Here is a 20063-nt window from a genome sequence, read left to right as displayed (position 1 = left end):
AATTCTCCAAGGCCAAACATTTTTAATGAAGAAAGAGAGCTGGCCTAAGAAGAAAGCAGAATCGGGCAATGTCGAAGGACTGAGTCCAGGTGATGTTGTTTAACCCCTAGATCCATCTGTGCCTGAAGGAATATCCCTTGCAATTCTCAGTTCTGTGAGCTGATATGCTCTCTTGTTTGCTTTTATTTTCTATTTCTTTTTTGCCTTTTAATTATGCTTATTATTTTCTTTGTTATATGAAAAGACTTAAAGCTTATACAGTTATGGCCAAGTTTTATTTTTTCCAACTTTATTGAGACAAAGTTACTTCTAACATTGTTTAAATTTAAGGTATACAATGTGATTTGAAACACATATATATTATAAAGTGTTTATCACAATAAGTTCAGTTAATACCTCCTTCACCTCATGTAATTACCATTTTGTTATTGTGGTGGTGGTGAAAACATTAAACCTCTACGCTCATAGCAACGTTCAAGTGTAAGATAGAGTTTTGTTAACTATATTTGCTATGCTGTACCTTAGATGCCCAGAACTTATTCATCCTATAACTTAAAGTTTGTACACTCTGATCTGCATCACCCCATTTCCCCCACTTCTCAGACCCTGAAAACCACCATTCTACTCTCTCTTTCTACGAGTTCGATGTGTTTAGATTCCACTTGAAAGTGATATCATATGGTATGTGTCATTCTCTGTCTAACTTAACTCACTTAGCATAATGTCTTGAAGGTCCACCTATGTTGCCGCATATGGCAGGATTTTCTTCTTTTTTATGGCTGAATAATATTCTAGTGTGTGTGTATGCATGCACACGACGCACATGTGTATATATGACACATATTCTTTATCCATTCATCTGTTGACAGACACATTGTTTCCATATATTGGTTATTGTGAATAATGCTGCAGTGAACATCAGGATGCAGAGAAGTGGGATTGCTAGATCATATGGTAATTCTATTTTTAATTTTTTGAGGAACCTCCATACTGTTTTCTATCATGGCTGCTTCAATTTACATTCCCACCAACAGCGCACCAGAGGTCCCTTTTCTCTATACCCTCACCAGCGCTTGCTATCTCTTCTCTTTTTGATAATAGCCATTCTAACAGATGTGAGGTGACATCTCATTGTGGTTTCATTTTGTATTTCCCTGATGGTTAGTGATGTTGAGCACCTTTTCATGTACTTGATGGCATTTGTATTTCTTCTTTAGAGAAATGTCTCTTCACATCCTCTGCCCATTTTTTAACCAGATTGCTTGTTTGTTTGTTTTGTTACTGAGTTGCATGAGTTTCTTATATAACTTGGGTATTAATGCCTTATTAGATATATGATTTGAAAATATTTTCTCCCATTCCGTGGGTTGGCTTTTCCTTTTGTTGTTTTTGCTATGCAGAAAGTTTTTACTTAATGTAGTCCCACTTGTTTTTATTTTTGTTGCTTCTGCTTTTGGTGTCATATCCATAAAGTCATTACCAAGACCAATGTCAAGGAACTCACCTTCAATGTTTCTTCTAAGAATATTGTGGTTTTGGTCTTATGTTTAAGTCCTTAATTCTTTTTTTTTTTTAACATCTTTATTGGAGTATAATTGTTTTACAATGGTGTGTTACTTTCTGCTTTGTAACAGAATCAACTATACAGATACATATATCCCCATATCTCCTCCCTCTTGCATCTCCCTCCCACCCTCCCTATCCCTTTGCATTCATTTTATGAGTGGCATAGGACAGGGGTCCACTTTCTTTCTTTTGCATGTGAATAGCCATGTTTTCCCAACATCATTTTCAAGAACTATCCTTGCCCCATTGAATATTCTTGTCTCCCTTATCAAATATTAGTTGAACTTATTTGTGCATTTATTTCTGGGTTCTTCATTCTGCTCCACTGGCCTATGTGCCTGTTTTTACGCCAGTACCATACTGTTTTAATTACTATGGCTTCCAAACATTGGGGATATTATTCAATTTTCTGGACATCTATATATTCATCTGCAAAATGGTGATAATTATACTTTACAGGGTGGTGGTGATGATTAAATTAAACTATTCAGGTTGAGTCTCTACTTAGCTAAATATTGCAGACACCTAAAATCAGTGAGAAGAAATGGATTATTCAGTAAATTATGTCAATATCCTAGCCAAATTAAGATTTTTTTAAATTATGCTGTACCAAAACTTCTAGATGGATTAAAAATTTCAATATAGTTTTAAAGTACTAGAATAAAAAAGATAGACTATGCCAAGATCATAAACATAAAAAAGAGAATGATGTATCCATTTAACTAGATAAAAACATAAAATGTTTGTCTATCAAAAGACAAAATTTTAAAAAATTGCATATAGAAGGAAACTTATACACAACATATTTAAGACACAAAAATTTAATGGATTTAATTTATGATGAGCGTTTTCAAATCCAAAATTAAAAAATGGATAAAGCTTATAACTATGTAATATACAAAAAATAAATAGAAAGGATCAATCAACACATAAAAAGAGGCTCAGTATCAACTAAAAAATACAAATTTTAAAGACTTCTTTTTCATATTTCTGATCACCAAAATTTAAATCCATGGATAATATCAAGTGTTGTAAAGAGTAGTGGAAAATATTCCTTATCAAACATTGTTTAGGACAAGTGTAAACTAATCTAGTATTTTTGAAAGATGACATAGCAATATATACCAAAATTTATTATATATAACCTAATTTCACAGAAATTCCACTTTTAAGTGTTTAGCCCAAGGAAATGATTGCATAGTACAAAATTTTTTATGAACTAAGATTCACATTATGGCAGTACTGATATGAAAAACAGAAAATAAATGAAATTACCATTACTATGGCACTTATTCAATAAATATTTTTATACACAGCTTACTTGAAATTATATCAAGCATCTTTTAGGACCAAAATGCTATGAGAATGAAAATCAATTACAAGAAAAAAAAACTGTAAAAAAACACAAATACATTGAGGCTAAACAGTGCACTACTAAATAACCAACAGATAACTAAGTAAATCAAAGAAGAAATTTAAAAAATACATAGAAAAAAATGACAATGAAAACACAACCGCCCAATACGTATGGGACACAGAAAAGGCAGTTCTAAGAGGGAAATTTATAGCAATTCAATGTCACCTCAAGAAACAAGAAAAATCTCAAATAAACACTTTAACCCTACACTTAAAACCACTAGAGAAAGAAGAACAAGAAAACCCAAAGTCAGTCAAAGCAAAGAAATCATAAAGATCAGAGCAGAAATAATTGAAATAGAAATGAGGAAAACAATAGCAAAGATCAATAAAACTAAAAGCTGGTTCTTTGAGAAGATAAACAAAATTGATAAATCCTTAGCCAGACTCATCAAGAAAAAGAGGGAGAGGACACAAATCAATAAAATTAGAAATGAAAAAGGGGAAATCACAACTGACATTGCAGGAATACAAAGGATTATAAGTGACTACTGCAAACCAGTATATGCCAATAAAATGGACAACCCCGAAGAAATGGAAAAATTCTTGGAAAGGTAAAATTTTCCAAGGCTGAACCAGAAAGAATTAGAAAAAATAAACAGACTTATCACAAGCAATGAAATTGAAACCATAAATAAAAATCTTCCAACAATCAAAAGTCTAGGACCAGATGGCTTCACAGGCAAATTCTATCAAACATTTAGAAAACAGCTAACACCCATTCTTCTCAAATTCTTCAAAAAATTGCAGAGGGAGAAACACTCCCGAATTCATTCCATGAAGCCACCATCACCCTGATACCAAAACCAGAAAAAGGATACCACAAAAAAAGAAAATTAGAGACCAATATCACTGATGAACATAGATGCAAAAATCCCGAACAAAATACTAGCAAACAGAATCCAGCAGCACATTGAAAGGATCATACATCATGATCAAGTGGGATTTATCCCAGGGATGCAAGGATTCTTCAGTATATGTAAATCAATCAATGTGATTCACCACATTAACAAATTAAGGAATAAAACCCATATGATCATCTCAATAGATGCAAAAAAAGCTTTCAACAAAATTCAACACACATTTATGATAAAAACGCTCCAGAAAATGGGCAGAGAGGGAACCTACCTCAACATAATAAAGGCCATAGGGCTTCCCTGGTGGCACAGTGGTTAAGAATCCATCTGCCAATGCAGGGGACACAGGTTCAAGCTCTGGCCCGTGAAGATCCCACATGCTGTGGAGCAACTAAGCCCATGAGCCACAACTACTGAGCCGGCGCTCTAGAGCCCGCGAGCCACAGCTACTGAAGCCTGTGCGCCTAGAGCTCATGCCCCGCAACAAGAGAAGCCACTGCAATGAGGAGCCCGTGCAACAAAATGAAGAGTAGCCCCTGCTCACCACAACTAGAGAAAGCCCGGGTGCAGCAACAAAGACCCAACGCAGCCAAAAAAATAAATTAATTAATTAAATTTAAAAATAAATAAATAAAAAATAAATAAAGGCCATATATGACAAACCCACAGCAAGCATCATACTCAATGATGCAAAACTGAAAGCACTCCCTCTAAGATCAGGAACAAGACAAGGATGTCCACTCTCGCCACTCTTATTCAACACAGTTTTGGAAGTCCTAGCCATGGCAATCAGGGAAGAAAAAAGAATTAAAGGAATACAAATTGGAAAAGAAGAAGTAAAACAGTCACTCTTTGCATATGACATGATACTATACATAGGGAATCCTAAAGATGCCACCAGAAAACTACTAGAACTAATCAATGAATTTGGTAAGGTTGCATGATACAAAATTAATGCACAGAAATCTGTTGCATTCCTCCACCAACAGTGAAAAATCAGAAAGAGAAATTAAGGAAACACTCCCATTTACCACTGCAACAAAAAGAATAAAATACCTAGGAATAAACCTGCCTAAGGAGGCGAAAGACTTGTACTCAGTAAACTATAAAACACTGATGAAAGAAATTAAAGATGACAAAAACAGATGGAGAAATATACCATGTTCTTGGATTGGAAGAATCAATATTGTGAAAATGACAATATTATCCAAAGCAATCTACAGATTCAATGCAATCCCTATCAAACTACCAATGGCATTCTTCACAGAATTAGAACAAAAAATTTTACAATTCGTCCATTGTTTTGTTTTCTAACAATGATAAAAGCACTATTATAATTAAAAAATAAAATTATTTCAATTTGAAAGGTAATTATGAATATAGTTTCTCTCATTTTTATGTGGTTTTAAGTGTATATGTGCAAATACTTAAAAAATAAAGATGTCTGAGTTCAAATGTAATTCAGATTACGAAGGTTTGTTGTATTTATCTCTTCACTGTTTATATTCTGGTGTTAAAAATTTATGCTTAACTATTTAAAGAAACTTCAAATACTTTTATAAACCTACTATAAAACTCCTTCCAACCAGCACTGTTTTGTCCCTACCACAACCATACAAATAAAGGGGGTAGAAAATGTTCCAGCTTTTCATGTCCTAGAGTTTCTCTCAATCTCAATCTCTTCAAACCATAAAGACATCTGTATGTCTGCTTTGAAAATTTTGACTTAAAAGAGTAAGATTGCTCAAGCTATGGTCACACTTTATAGATGAGGTGAGGTTTTTCTTTTATTGTCATTGCTATTTTAAATCATGTTGAACTCCAAAAAACATTTAAAAATCAAGGTTGATTTTTCTTTTAAGCTACCAAGCCAATATACAGATTTAGATGAGAGTATTTTATGGTGACTGTGTGTTTGCGTTTATGTGTGTGAATGCATGTGTAAGTGTCTGAGGGTTGTGTACATGTGTATGTGTTGTGTGAGCATATGAATACACACCTTATGCTGTACGTCTGTGTATCCATATGTCTTATAATGAATATGTGTGTGTGCTCATATATGTCTTGTGTGTGGTATATTAAGAAAGAATGTCTAAAAATGCAATATTTAAGTACATTTAAAATGAAGCAAATATTTGTTTTCCTCTTTGCAGATAATACTATAGATGATAAAATGGCCTTAATCACATGTGGGCGGCCATTGTAGGTTCAGTGTAAACATCAGCAGCACATCTGAAGTCAAGTTTATAGGATAATTACATTTCTGAAAATGCAGGATCCAATGTACTATGAGACCAAAACCCAAATTTTGATAAATGGATTTCATGCAAAAATTGTTTACTCTAAGATGTTAAAAATGAAAAATTATATGCTTAATATTAAATTATAGCACCACAAAACTGCTTTCTTCTAATTGCTTCATTTCTTCCTGAAACTGTAAAGTCAACTATAAAATATGTTCATGGTTTGAAAAGTGGATAAACCTCCAAGAGACCTAACACTGAAAGTTGAAGAAAATGTTAGATTTTTAATTTATTAATATTATTTATCGTCTTTTGTTTTTTTCAAAATTTTAGAAGTCTTAAAGAGATATGGAATAATTACATAAATTTTTCCTATCTTGCTTTTTCACATTTAATTTCTTTCCACATTTTCTTTTCCCATTTGCTTTTTATTCAGGTTTACAAAAGGTAAAAGAAGGGATTTGTGAAATGATTAAATGAGTTAAAGAAAAAGAATGTTTTTCTCTCATTCTTTTATTGTTTCTTAGTTTTTTTTTTTTGTTTTTTTTTTGTCTTCATACCTAAATCTTACCTTTAAAAGGTAGAGGTACTATTGTTTTATTTTCATTTTGTTTCATTTTTTGAAGTGAAAGAAGAGGAGAGTATAACCCTAACTTAGGGAAATATTTATAAGTTAGTGTTGAGAAAGTTTCTATTTTACTTCCATGAATAATCTACTTTGTCTGGGGCATGTACAAACACAAATATAGTATTGTGGGATAAGAAGCTTAAGTAGAAAAAAAAAAAAAAGCAAGCTTTCTGCCAGGTTTCAGAAATGTATAAAACCAAGGAAACAATCTAGGCTCAATGAAAGGATAAATCTCATTCAATGTGGACATGCATATTTTGATATATAACAATATTTTATATTTCTTGATTCTATGAGGAACAGAAGAATATATAAGAACTTAAGTTCACTCAAAACACGAATCTCATGTTGCAATAGGTCTCTTTTCTCTGGAAAATACTTTTCAGGATCCAAAAGAGCTAAAATGTGAATTCCTCACAAATTATAAGTTATATTTTATAAAAATTGCTAGCCTGAGCTGCCTTAAACCCTTTCTGGTACAAGGTGGGGTATAAATTAATTAGTTCATGGACTACTTGGTAAATTTAAATCATGTTGGCCTCTTAAGAGTTTACATTTTTTAAGAAGTCCTATACTATTCATTCACATACTTAATGAACTTAATCATTATGTATGTATACCCTTGTGATTGTTCCAATGGTGAGATTAAAGAAGCAAGAAGACTTCCTAAGAGCAAAATGTTTCTTAAGAAATGTGACTTTTAAAAGGACTGACTTATCATGACCACAACAAGAATATACATTTGTAAACAGATTCTTTGAATTCTAAGTCATTTTATTTTGTATTTATTAAAAGTAAGTCACTACTATATGCATAGTAGTAGCACTTATAGGATGCAGAATAAAGTAATACCCAGGAGAAAAACAGGGAAGAATTAGGTATTAATCATTGGAGTATCAAAGTATAAGATGGGAATGACTTAGTTATATACTCATGAAAACAGTATTTGCTTCTGTGTAACAAAGAAGTGATGGAATGGATTAAAAAGTAGTAAAATACATGAAAAAAGAGATCACTCCATGCCTACAAAAACACATTTATAAAATGAAGTTTAGCAAACTACTGGAACAGCATTTTTACACATTTCAGAAGAACATGTCTTTTTTTTTTTTTCACCACTCCTAAATGGCAAATACTTTGTTATTCTATGTTATCAAATTCTCTGAAGCAAAAAATAAACAGAAAATTTAATAGAGTGGATTTCCATAAATTGATTGGATCCAAGGAATTACCCAGGATGCTTATTAAACATTTAGATTCCCAGGCTCCACTTACACCTATTGAATCTAAATCTCCACAGGAGGGTTCTTATGATTAGGCGAGATTTGAGAACATGAAATACATTATAAAAACATGCAATGTATTATAAAAAGTTACCCATTTGATTATTTTATACCAACCTTTTTTAAGGGTTGAGAAAAAGACGACAACAATTCTGACCCACCACTATGTTTAACTGTTTGGTCCAATGTAGAATGAGAAAAAAAATGTTTAAAGTTTCTAGATTTTTAAGGTTTGGGTAATGTACTTACTACAGTTTTCAGCTTTCCTGTTGTCCCGGATCACTATTCTCTGGTTGATTGTGCTGAAGAGCGTTGTCCAGTTAATGGTATGATAATAACACAGGTTGCTGTTGTCAGTGATATAGATGTTTCCTGCACTGATTTCCTTCAGGGATTGGAATTGCAGAGAAGTGATGCCCTGTTGCTTGAGGATAAGCAAGGAAAGGCCACTAAAGAGAGGGGAGAGGAAAAAAATGGAACAGTACTAATTGTTTTCTGGCCATGACATGCATTCTTGAAGTAAAATAAGGATGTCATATCTTACTCCAAAAAGAATGTTAATAGAGTGCAAAAAAGATTGAATTAATAAACCTGAGATACAAATACTACTTTTTTTTTTTTTCGGTACACGGGCCTCTCACTGCTGTGGCCTCTCCCGTCGCAGAGCACAGGCTCCGGAAGCGCAGGCCCAGCGGCCATGGCTCACGGGCCCAGCCGCTCCGCGGCATGTGGGATCCTCCCGGACCGGGTCACGAACCCGTGTCCCCTGCATTAGCAGGCGGACTCTCAACCACTGTGCCACCAGGGAAGCCCACAAATACTATTTCTTTACATGCTATATGCTGACTGTTTTAAAAGTAATCACTTGAACACCCCCAAAAAGCCCATCTTTTATAATTATGAATATCAATGATATCTCTGTTTCTGTCTATATATGTACCACTGACGTATCTGCTCACTGCCTTCCCTCCTAACCCCTGAATCTTAAGTTCCTCAAGAATTAAATCCTGTATTAAGACTAAATAATTAAATAAATGTTTATGGGGTGACTGTTCATCTACCCAAAGTAAGACATTAATTCAACTCTAACTACTTAATAGATTTAGACACACTTTCAGAAGGTAAATATCTCAGAGAATGACCATAGGTATTTAGCTTTAATTTATACCTCAGAAACCAAAGCATTAATTGTAATACTTGAAAAATGTATAAGGATAGGAGATGTTAAAAATTAAAGAGAATAATAAAATTAAACTAAAAAAAAAATACTCAGAAGGCTTGGACAAGTGAGAAAGCATCTCTAAAAGTTAAATAACAACTACACTGTAGAAACAAATTATCATTTCAAGGATGTTGTTTTCTCAACATAGTCCACTTTGTAATTAAATTCTTTGTCCATTTTCTAAAGACTAAATGTGTTTCCCACATTTCAATCAACTTATGAACATTATTTTATATTTTGGAAATCAAAGCTGTCCTCTAAATTTGCTTTGCTTTTAGTACTCAGATTCTTTTTCATGTTTTATATATACACATGCATGGAGAACTCTAATATACAGATATATAACGTGTGTGTGTAACCAAGTGGGATGTAATTCGCTCTCTCAAATCTTTGTTCCCATCATAACCATCCTTAGTTGTTGATTACAACGTGAGCATAATAATGCCTTGACTTAGATTTATAACACTTTATTCAATTGGTTCCATATAGCACTTGAATAGATTATATCTCTCAACTATCCTTTTTTATTAAGCACTTTTCCCCTTTACATTTTAGAAGTTCTTACAGATATACCTGTTTTAATAGCAAAATTCAATGGACTTCCTGTGAACCATTATTATAGAATATTTAATGACAGTATTGACTTTAGGCATCTTTCGGATTTAAGTAGAAAAATTATCAAGGTCTCCTTATATAAATAGACTTTTAACAGTTCATAAACAATAATTTTGTGCAGATGAAATCTGAAGTAAAATAAAAACAGTGGCTTAATAAATATTAAAACATATATTTTTCTTATGTGAATAAAAATATTGACTTTAGAACTTTAGAACAGTATCCTTCTGAGCCCTGATTATCTGTCCATTATTAACCAGCACTGCATGTAGCATAGTGGACCAAATTCTAAATTATCAGCGCCGTGATGGTTTGTTCAAATGATAGCTCCAGAGACAAAATGAGAACCTCCTGGAAAAACAGCATTTGTATCTCATACACCGAAGTCATTACAAAGTCATTCAAGTCTATCTTTTAATTATGATAACATATGATCAAAATGAAGGTTCAGTTTTATGGTTCACATCATGTACTCCACAACTGCCAAACACTAAAATTACTTTAAGTGACAGGCAGTTGATAAATCAAGTTGTATACTTTAAAGCACAATCATTTCATTGAGTTTTCCTTTAAAATTTAAAGTGGAAAACCAATATTTCTAGAATCAGTAAATCAATGAGTCTGATGGCTATGACATAATGTACACATGATTCAGAGACCTATAACTTTGAATATATACACCTACCTATAGAGTACTCTTCCACCAATGGTCACCAGGTTAGAAAAAACACTGAAGTCAGTCATGTTTGGGGGCCATGATTGTATGTTCAAGAAACCTACAAAAGATAAGGGCAGTAAAATAATTCAGAATATCATTGTCTCAGCAACAGTGTTTAATACCAATTATTCTTAAAATATGATGAAAATGGGAGGTAAGGAAAAGGCAGCAAATATTCCTATTTTTGAACCATTCTGTATCATATTTCTTCTTCCAATATTCAGTGTCTTACCCAAAGTTTCTGGGCTACAATACTCAATAGATGATGAATGTCAAAATAATGAACACCAAGAATATATACATACAGAATCATATAAGTGTATGGTTTAAAGATTTAAATGAAAAAAAAAAGATTTAAATGATTCTTAATTTGATTTATTCTTCTAAATGGAAAAATTATTTAGTCTAACTAGACAAAGAGTTTAATTTCTCTGAAATCTTTTGCCACCTTATCTGTACATTTACAACATCAGCTGTCTTGCATTTTAAGACATTTATGTATATAACTAAGCCTCCTTATTTGATTTTACATTCTTTGATAGCAAACCCATGTCTGATTCATGTCTATGGGCCCCATTATCATCTACTATGACAGCTCTGAACATATCAGGTCCTCAATAAACATGTGCTAAATGAATCCTACCTGCTACCCATCCTCAATAGTACTTGTGAAAAGTAAATAGAAACACATTGATTCAAAGATCCACTGACATTTGCAAAAACAGTAACATCAAAATTTCAAGGATTTTTTTTTAATTCCACAGATTTCAAAATGTGCACAGATGCTAAGTAACTAAGACACCCATCATTTAAAATAATACGTGTTTTCAAAACTAGAATTTGCTTTGAAAATTCCAATACTATGTAATATTTTTAACAAAAGACTAAAATTCACATAGTTCATAGCACAACAAACTCACTTTAAAAATTACCTGTTATCTCTCGGACTGTCCGAAACACGTTCAGTTTCTCTGGGTCTATGGCTTCAATTGCATTGTAAGGGTCCCTAGGGAAAAAAAAAAAAAAAAATGAAGCCGAACTTAAAATTAGATAAAGGGGTGAAAATATGAGAAATGTGACAAAAATTATTTCATTCCAATTGAATTTTAATTAGCAATAGGAAGGTTAGCAGTGTTTTATCCAGATTTTCTATGCTAGATGTGGAAGGGGATTAAAAGGTACTTTCAGGAAATTTTGATGACACAGATTATGAGTTCTTCATTGAAGGCTATTCTAGATCCAGAGGAACGGTTCAATTTGACTATCCTGAATAAACCTCCAAATATAGCAATTCCATTCATTAACCACTTTATTTTGCCTTTAAAAGTTTATTCTCAATTGGAAAAATATACACTGCAAATAAATTATGTTATGGTGAGAATAATTGCCTTTTGGGTTCCTCAAAGCATACTAAATTGCTAACAGAACCTGTAATTTCATAAGAAAGGTGAAAACAAATACAGGAAGTAAACTTTTTCATTTTTCTGTATTTTCATATTTATCTATCAGGGCAGTCTTGTTCCTATCTGTTTATTTATGTTCACTTTCATATGACAGAAACTATTTGCTTCCCTCTATATGAATCATACTAACATTTGAAAATAAAATTTACCACAAATTTAACAATACTCAAAATGTGTTGTAAATTTTGGGGATTTTTAAAAATACAATCTCCTAATGCATAAATATATTTTTTGTAATTAATGTTATTGATACATAAATGCCCTGTCTTTACATAAATTAATATAAAATACCTTTAAAATTAAATATTTAATGGAATTTTTCAGAAGTTTTCATCTTAGGAAAATATTTTTCATTTATAACAACCTGCCCATACAAAATAATTACATTCTTGAATATTAAGCCAAATATAAACATAATATTAAACATTTCTCAGTAATTCAAGCAATATTTTCAGATTTTCTTAAGTAATATTTAGTAGTTTTTCTAGGTTTTATTACTTTAAAAGGTGCTCTGTGCTATTCTGGGCAAGTAGAAACCTTATATTAATATATACTCTTCAGAGAAAAATTAAATTCCATTCACTGGTCATTTCTCCAAGAGAGATCAAACGTTCTAAAAACAAGGAATTAGGCTCTTTTAGCAGTTTGTATCCACCTTTAGCAATCAACTGAATTTTATCCTTGTACTGGATATCTGTTGTTTTACCAGTCTCTGAGAACCTTCTTTTTCACATGGGGAATAAACACTAGGATACATGATCCATTGGAGGCTATCAGTCAATGTGCTCCACAGTCCCCTGACAAACAGATAAGCATATGGCCTTTCTTCTAAGAATCTGATTCTGAATCTACCAGCATTTATTCATCCTGGCATTAGAGCCTTGAAAACATTCTCTATTAGTTCAGCAAACTTGATCTCTGGAACCACCTTTTACTGGCTCTCTCTGCTTGATTCATCTGCATATTTTCTATACTGTGAACCATCCCATATCTTTTAAAAGAAAAAAAAAAATCTTGCTTAATGAAATTACTGCTTCAAACTGAGAAAAACTAAGATGTTTAATCAATACATTGTGCTACTAGTTTAACATGGTGTGTTATAGAAGGCTTGGAAACACTATAAATGAGTGTCCCAATAATTCACACATAAACAATTAAGATTTTCCTTAATGTGACATGAATATCTTTCAAAAGCTTAAAGTCTAAATTAATATTCTAGCAAACTTGCTCTATTTGTAACTGAAGATATATAGAATGAATATCTATGCTTTCAGTGAAAATGGAGCCACAAAATTAGGTTCATCATGCGGGAAAATTCTGGTTGCTATCATTTTCTAATGTGCAAAGATGTCTGCATGCACATGAAATATCAGCTCTGCAGTAGTAGAATGAACTTTCAACATTTGTTCTTTGATGAAAAGCAGTGTCTAGAATAGCTCTAGCCATATAATCAAATATTCCTGCTTTACTGAGAAACACTCAAAGTTCAGGTCAAGCACACAATAATGGGGTCAGTCCAAACCTTTACTGAGAACACTTCCAGGTTGCCAGGAATGAAATGAATTCTGGACTGTTCACATGAAGCCCAGCGGACCACAGAAATTTTATATACTTAATTTTAGAGATTCAGGACTCTCATAAAATAAATTGACAGAATCCCACTTACCAACTTAAAAGTACCCCTAGGGCGTTCCACCCTACAGCCACTTGAAATCCATAGATTTTAAAATTGAGAAGTTTCCTAGCTAAATTCAGGACCATGAAAAAAAACATTATGTCCACCCTGTTATTGTGTTGGGTGATCCAAAATAAAGCTCAGGATAAAGAGAGAGAAACATATTTTCACAATTCCATAGAAATCACGTTATTTTTTTCACCAAGCTCATTATCTGTTTCCCATTGTCTATCATCATTACAGTCGATCATCTAAGTACTTTCTTGTTTGTGTCACACTGTGACACAGCATGAACATGCTTATTTGGTGAGCATTTTATTGCTCTAAGCATATTCACAGGGACATTATTAGACATGACAAGACACGAAAGGGGATCCTATGATAACCCTGAACGCTGAATTTTGTCTGCAGTTCCCATTCTAAATAAGGAAATAAGAATGCCTAGTTTATTTCTAGCAATGGTGGTATCGTGCTATAAACTGAACATTGAGCTCTTTTATATGTTAACATTTTAGTTGACAACTTCACAGTAAATTTATTTTTTGCAGAAATTTGTTTTTGAAAAGTACACTCTTACTTAATTATGGGTTTTTCACTTCTATTAGTTTAAAGAAATACTCTAGCTATTTTAATCAAACCATACATCCTATTAAAAACTAGATAGTAGAAGATATAGGGTAATGGAAATTAAGTGAAGTAAAAAATTTTGTTAATTTACTGAAAGCTTTGTTAATAATACCTCATGTTATTCATCTTTAAAATCTCTCTCTTTGTCCATATGCACACACATATTACAGACATGAATACACATATGCCTACACATAAGTGTCTGAGACCTACTCAATTAACTTTATATTAATACTTTCCTAAAATGAAAGGGAAAGGCTTCAGAATATGTTTCATGTTGGCATGAGACTAGGAGTGAGGAACATATCTTATTTCACATATATATTTGTCCTGGAAAATGCCTTATATATTATGCTTAAGACACAATAATATTAATTATAATGTTAAATTTAAGTGTTATAATTAAGGACAAATAATAATCGTCTGAACTAGGAAGTATGACATCGTAAAGTAAGGATTGCCATGAAAATAACTTTGTCTTTATTTGGTTTCCAGTAGTCTATGAGATATTATCTGTTGCACTGTATGCTGTGCTATATACTAGATATAGTCACTGAGATTTTCCTCTTGAAGTGCCTTTTTCTCCTTTTTTTTAACTTTCTTTTGTTTCGGAGGTTTAGCAATTTTTAACTTCTATTTTTGTTACTTTTCAATCTCTCTCTTTACCTCTCTCTCTCTCCCCTTTCCCTCCTTTACTCCTTCCCTTCCCCCACCTTTTTCTTTCTTTTTTATACCATTTATTAAGGTTTACTGTATGCCAGGCACTGGGCTGAACACTTAAAAAAATGTATATTTTGTTTTATTTTGAATCTCCACAACAACCAGAAGATGTAGGTATTTATTATTAACCCAGTTCTCAACTTTACATTGGAGTTGTTTGACATGGAAGCCACACAGCTCAATACAGATTGTCCATGGTGGAGCCGACTGAATGTGTCCCATCTCAAAATGGTAGTACCACCCATCTCCAATAGATTGTTGCCATGTAAACTAAGAGTAATCACATGCACATTTTTTTTAAAGAGACGTTAAAAATCTGGATCTTATTTTAAAAAACAAAACAACAAGAAACACCTCTTAGACCAAATATAACAGAAAGTGAATACATACTATTACAGTTTCTGGCACAGATCCATATTAAAGCTATATTTTAAAGTAAAGAAATGCTTTATGTACTAAGACCTACGGTAATTTATGTGAATGGAAAGAAACGCTTTGTTCTATTTCTCTTATTGTTCCTATTTGACGTATTTATTCATAATGTGTTAAATTGTTTTGCTTCTAGAAATGATATATGTTTAGAGTAATCTTTTGAATTGAAATATGTGAGTGATATTTTTTATCTGTAGCCCATAGCACTAATATTTAGGAATTAAGTAGTGATATATACAAATAGATAAAATATAAAGTAAAAATATTGATATTTTCATTACAGTTGAAAGGATGCAAACTTGGTCATTTTCCCAGTTAAAAACAGCAGGTGGTTCTGTAATGAAGGGGCCCAGAAAATGTTACAATTTTTATTGCTAAAATGAAATACATTTAATAGATTTATCACTGACTTCCCAAGTCTAAAACAGAAAAAGATGCAGCAAGGCAAAGAAAATACCTGAAAGCTCAGAATTTCAACTTACTGATTTGTTTTCTGTGAGATGCATTAATTTATGTTGTTTTGAACTAATTGGTTAGGAATTTGAATGAAATTCCCCACTTTGTCCACTGATACTGTTTCCCTAAACATATCCACAAATGTGCCAAGCTTACTGAAATCTATGGATTTGAGGAAAATGTCCTGTAAATACATCTTAGCTTATATATAAATCGATATTTTTAAATCTAAGTTGTCACCAAATTCATAATCTGGATGTACCCCCAAAATTTGTTTTACTATCACTGCTGGTGAAATCTGGCATTTGACTTTGTTGGAGGAAAGCATTAATGTGTAGTGGAACTCTGTGTCAAAAGGAATCAAACAGACAAAACTACAGAATCTCTTAAGCTTTGTCTGCACTTCGTAAAACAATTTTCCACAAAAATGTAATACTGACCCATGAATACCAGTGACTAGGAAGATCAAATTCCCATTGATTTTGGTGCAGTTTATGAATTTGTCAATGTTACTAGAATCCACGGTCTGAGCTGACATCAATGATCCTGTGCCAATGCCATCACAAGCTGTAGAAACAAGATGCACAATTAGAGAGCTGAGAAAATTTTTCTTTAGTCAATAAATTATTGCATTTTTATTATAAAATAACAGTATTTTTTCATTATAAAATGAAAAAAAATATCATCACCTTTTGGGCAAATGTCAGTACAAGGTTTACACATTTTAATCCCATTTTCTTCTACTTCCATCTTGGAACTAGGGCAGGCACGCACACAGGAACTGGAATCGACCACGAAGTTATCTGATAAAAAAAAAGGTAAAATTAACAATAACGTTGAGGTTCAGCAAAAGATTTTAAAACAAGATATTTTAGGGTTTGAAAATTATTTTCATTTGAAAATGATAGTACGTATGTTTCTTTCCCTAAAACAACTCTGTCTAAATATCTCCACCTGAAATAGCATCTACGAACACCCACATTCAAATCCAAGGGCAGTGTGTGTTAACAACAACTGGTACTTGCTTGACTACTGCTCCACATTCTGAATTGCCCCCAAGATAGTGAATTTCTTTTATAGACTTAGGAAACTGCATGACATTTAGTTTGTGTTTTTCAGTAGTTCCACTTCATTTCACGTCATCATGCAAGTTTGAAGTCTAAAAATACTTCAAGTTACATGAAGCACAAATGAAGCTGAAGTTAAACTGCCTTGGATGAAGGGAGTGCACTTCATATCCAAGAAGAAATGTTTAAAATGTGTTCATCTTTCATTGGAGTGCCGTAGAAACTGTCCCATAGTTTTACACGAAGAAACAAAATGAAATTTGAAAGGGCAGTACTTTAGGAAAGGTATATTAACTAAACCAGGAACATCTAATTACCTGACATGGCGAAATGTTTAGGAATCCAGTGGTCTGGAATATGCCAGAACATTCCCTCCCAAAAATAAGGACAAATTTTTGCATCTAGGGCCTCCCACGATAAAGGGAAAACACAATACCTGCTAGGCTGCTTTGGGTTTTGAAGGCAGCATCCTTCCATGTTTGGAAAAACTGCTTCTGGCCCAACATTCAGTAGTCTAGAAGGCTTCTGACCTTGAAGGGGGCCCAGAGCAGGAAAGGCACATGATGCAGGTCCAGGCTGGGGTACAAGCAATTCTGCTACTTGGATCACAAAACCCAAGAGGCTCTATGACATTAGAAGTATCTCTGGCGGGAAGATATGCCACGTGGAGTTATGGCAAGTCCCGACCGGGAAATCCCAGCTGAGACCTCTAGGAATTATACACCATTTAATAAACAACTCCTGACATACTTCTGGGTCCTGGCAGAGATAGACTACCTAACCATGAGTCACGGATTGATCTTGTAGCCAGAATTGCCCATCACACACAAGGTTTTGTTAAAAACCATCATAATGTTGAGCAGGTCCAACAGCAATCCATTGTAAGATGGAAGCAGTACATTTGGGATTGATGTGAGCAGGGGTAGACGCACGAGTAAACTGCATAAGCAGGTGGTCCAAATCCCCACGTCATCCACCGCTGTGCTGGCACCTTTCACTAAGCTCATACCCATGGCTGCATGGGGACCAAGAGAGAGCACGTATGACAAGCTGACAGAGGAAGACAAAAACTAAGCTTGGGGTGTGGGTGCAAGCAGCTGAAAATGGATGGCAGCTGCCCTGCAGCCTCAGTCAGGAGTGGACTTGAAATATAGTGGCAAGGAAAAATCCCACCAATGGGCATAGTTCTGGGTAGTGCAAACGATCCTTTACTTTGTAGGGAATAAATAGGAGTTTAGAATAAATATGAACTCATGAGCAGTGGCTTGCCCTAGGAGAAGAAGTACTGGAAAATCTGGAATTGGGATTGAAGGGAGTCTGGGGTAGAGGCATATATATGAATCCATGAGAGTGGGTATAAAGTGTGAAGATCTTTGTATTCCAAGTTAATATCCACTAGAGGGCATCCACCACAAAAGAGACACTTTGCTGAGACTCCGTCACAGCCTGATCTCGCTTCATTTCCTTCCCTCATGGGTCTTGATTCTGAGAACACTTCTTAAACAACCATAGTCTCTGTCTCAGGGGAACCCAACCTGCAACAGGTGTAAACATCCTTTCTGCAAGGTCTTTAGGGATACCTCGTATTTAAAAACTTCCACATTTTTGCAGCAATTTATGCCAAGTGAAATTTTTAAAAAAGGTTACAAATATCTTCATTATCGGTTAGGTTCAGATTTTGCAGTCAAATTAGTTTCAAAAAATATTTGTTGTTTAGGGTTTTTGAATTTCAGAATTCTGAATTAGGAACTGTAGACCAGTATTTAGAAACTGAACATCTTTGTTTTTCTAAGACAGCTACAGTTTAGCAAATCAAGGTCCCTCAAAGATTTGAATTTTACATAGATAAATAATGAAGTTCTTTAAATTAATCTGTAATTGGATAGACCTAAACTAATCCATGAAAGGAAGTTTATGAGTTACCATATCTATGGTAACTGGGCATTTAATTTCAAAAAACAGTCCTAAGTATTTAGCCCCTTGTCATAACTTAGGAGTTGAGAGACTTCAGATGAGACACTACAAAGGATGTAATAAAGAAAAGGAAAATTCCCTAGCTCAGGTTTTTCTGGTCTTGCACTCCAGACCAAGCCTTGGGCCTCAACCTCAGGGCTTGAATAAAAAGGAAAGCACCAAAAATTTCAAAAAAGCATGGTTTTGACTATCTTTGGGGCAAACCACCATAATATGAAGTAGTAGAGCAGGAGGACATTTGTCTAAGAAACCGAAGAAATTCATCATCTAGCCACATTCTACAATACTCTCAAGCCCCCTATTTTGCAAGACAGTAGACGGGGAAATATAGGGTAACTTCAGATGAGAAGCTGTTAGATCAAAAACATAACTTTGGATATAAAATTGTTTAAGATGGAAAAATCTCTTCTATCCTAGAGTTAGTGTGTCTGTGATTTTAAAATGGTAAGTTAGAGCCATGTTAAATATATATATATATATATATATATATATATATATACACACACTCATAATTATTCTTTTAATCAATATAAAATATTTAATAATAAAGGCTGGAATCATCATTGCTTTCAAAGACTTGTTTTTACATACTATTGCTCTGAACCCTATCCCCTATCCCTTTGATCTTTATAATGTATCTGGGAAAGAGAGAGGGTACATATGATTATCCACATTTTAAAGAGGAGGAAATAGAAAACTAAATAGTTTATCTAAAATCACACGACTAATAAGTGGGCAAAGCTATAACCGAAGCCACTCTAATACCACGTCCCTTACACTTCATACTTCATCACGTGGACAAAGCAAAACAAGAACAAAAACACAGTATCTGTGTGCTGTAGAATGTAAAGTCTTCTTTTAATTGAGTATGTGGATAAAAGTAGTGGTTTTTTTTAGCCTTCCAGTAAGTAAAATATTGAAGAACTGTCTCATTGGTCTTTTTAAGCAAAGAAACTGACTTGAACAGGTATTGAGACATATACTATTCTTGATGAAAGCTAAATCGGTCATTGTGTATCCCCAGGATGAATTGTCAATTTGGTAAAGGCCCCTTAACATGCCCTTTATATCCACTGTTATTGTTTAACATTGGATTTGATG

The 20063-nt window shown here is 33.5% G+C and overlaps 1 protein-coding gene across 1 annotated transcript in view; it reads right to left on the bottom strand.

The window, feature by feature from the left end:
* The window catches only part of ERBB4 (erb-b2 receptor tyrosine kinase 4), a 675494-nt gene that overhangs the window by 283647 nt on the left and 371784 nt on the right, over window positions 1–20063 (bottom strand). The window contains exons 7-11 of the mRNA XM_033859813.2: window positions 16611–16724; window positions 16362–16488; window positions 11481–11554; window positions 10516–10606; window positions 8243–8442 (exon numbers count right to left, since the gene is read on the bottom strand). Of these exons, the coding sequence (XP_033715704.2) occupies window positions 8243–8442; window positions 10516–10606; window positions 11481–11554; window positions 16362–16488; window positions 16611–16724 (606 nt within the window). The remainder of the gene's footprint in view (window positions 1–8242; window positions 8443–10515; window positions 10607–11480; window positions 11555–16361; window positions 16489–16610; window positions 16725–20063) is intronic.

Source organism: Tursiops truncatus, chromosome 7 (genome assembly GCF_011762595.2).
Source record: "Tursiops truncatus isolate mTurTru1 chromosome 7, mTurTru1.mat.Y, whole genome shotgun sequence".
Taxonomy (NCBI): Eukaryota; Metazoa; Chordata; class Mammalia; order Artiodactyla; family Delphinidae; genus Tursiops; species Tursiops truncatus.
This window is presented reverse-complemented; position numbering and strand designations above follow the sequence as displayed.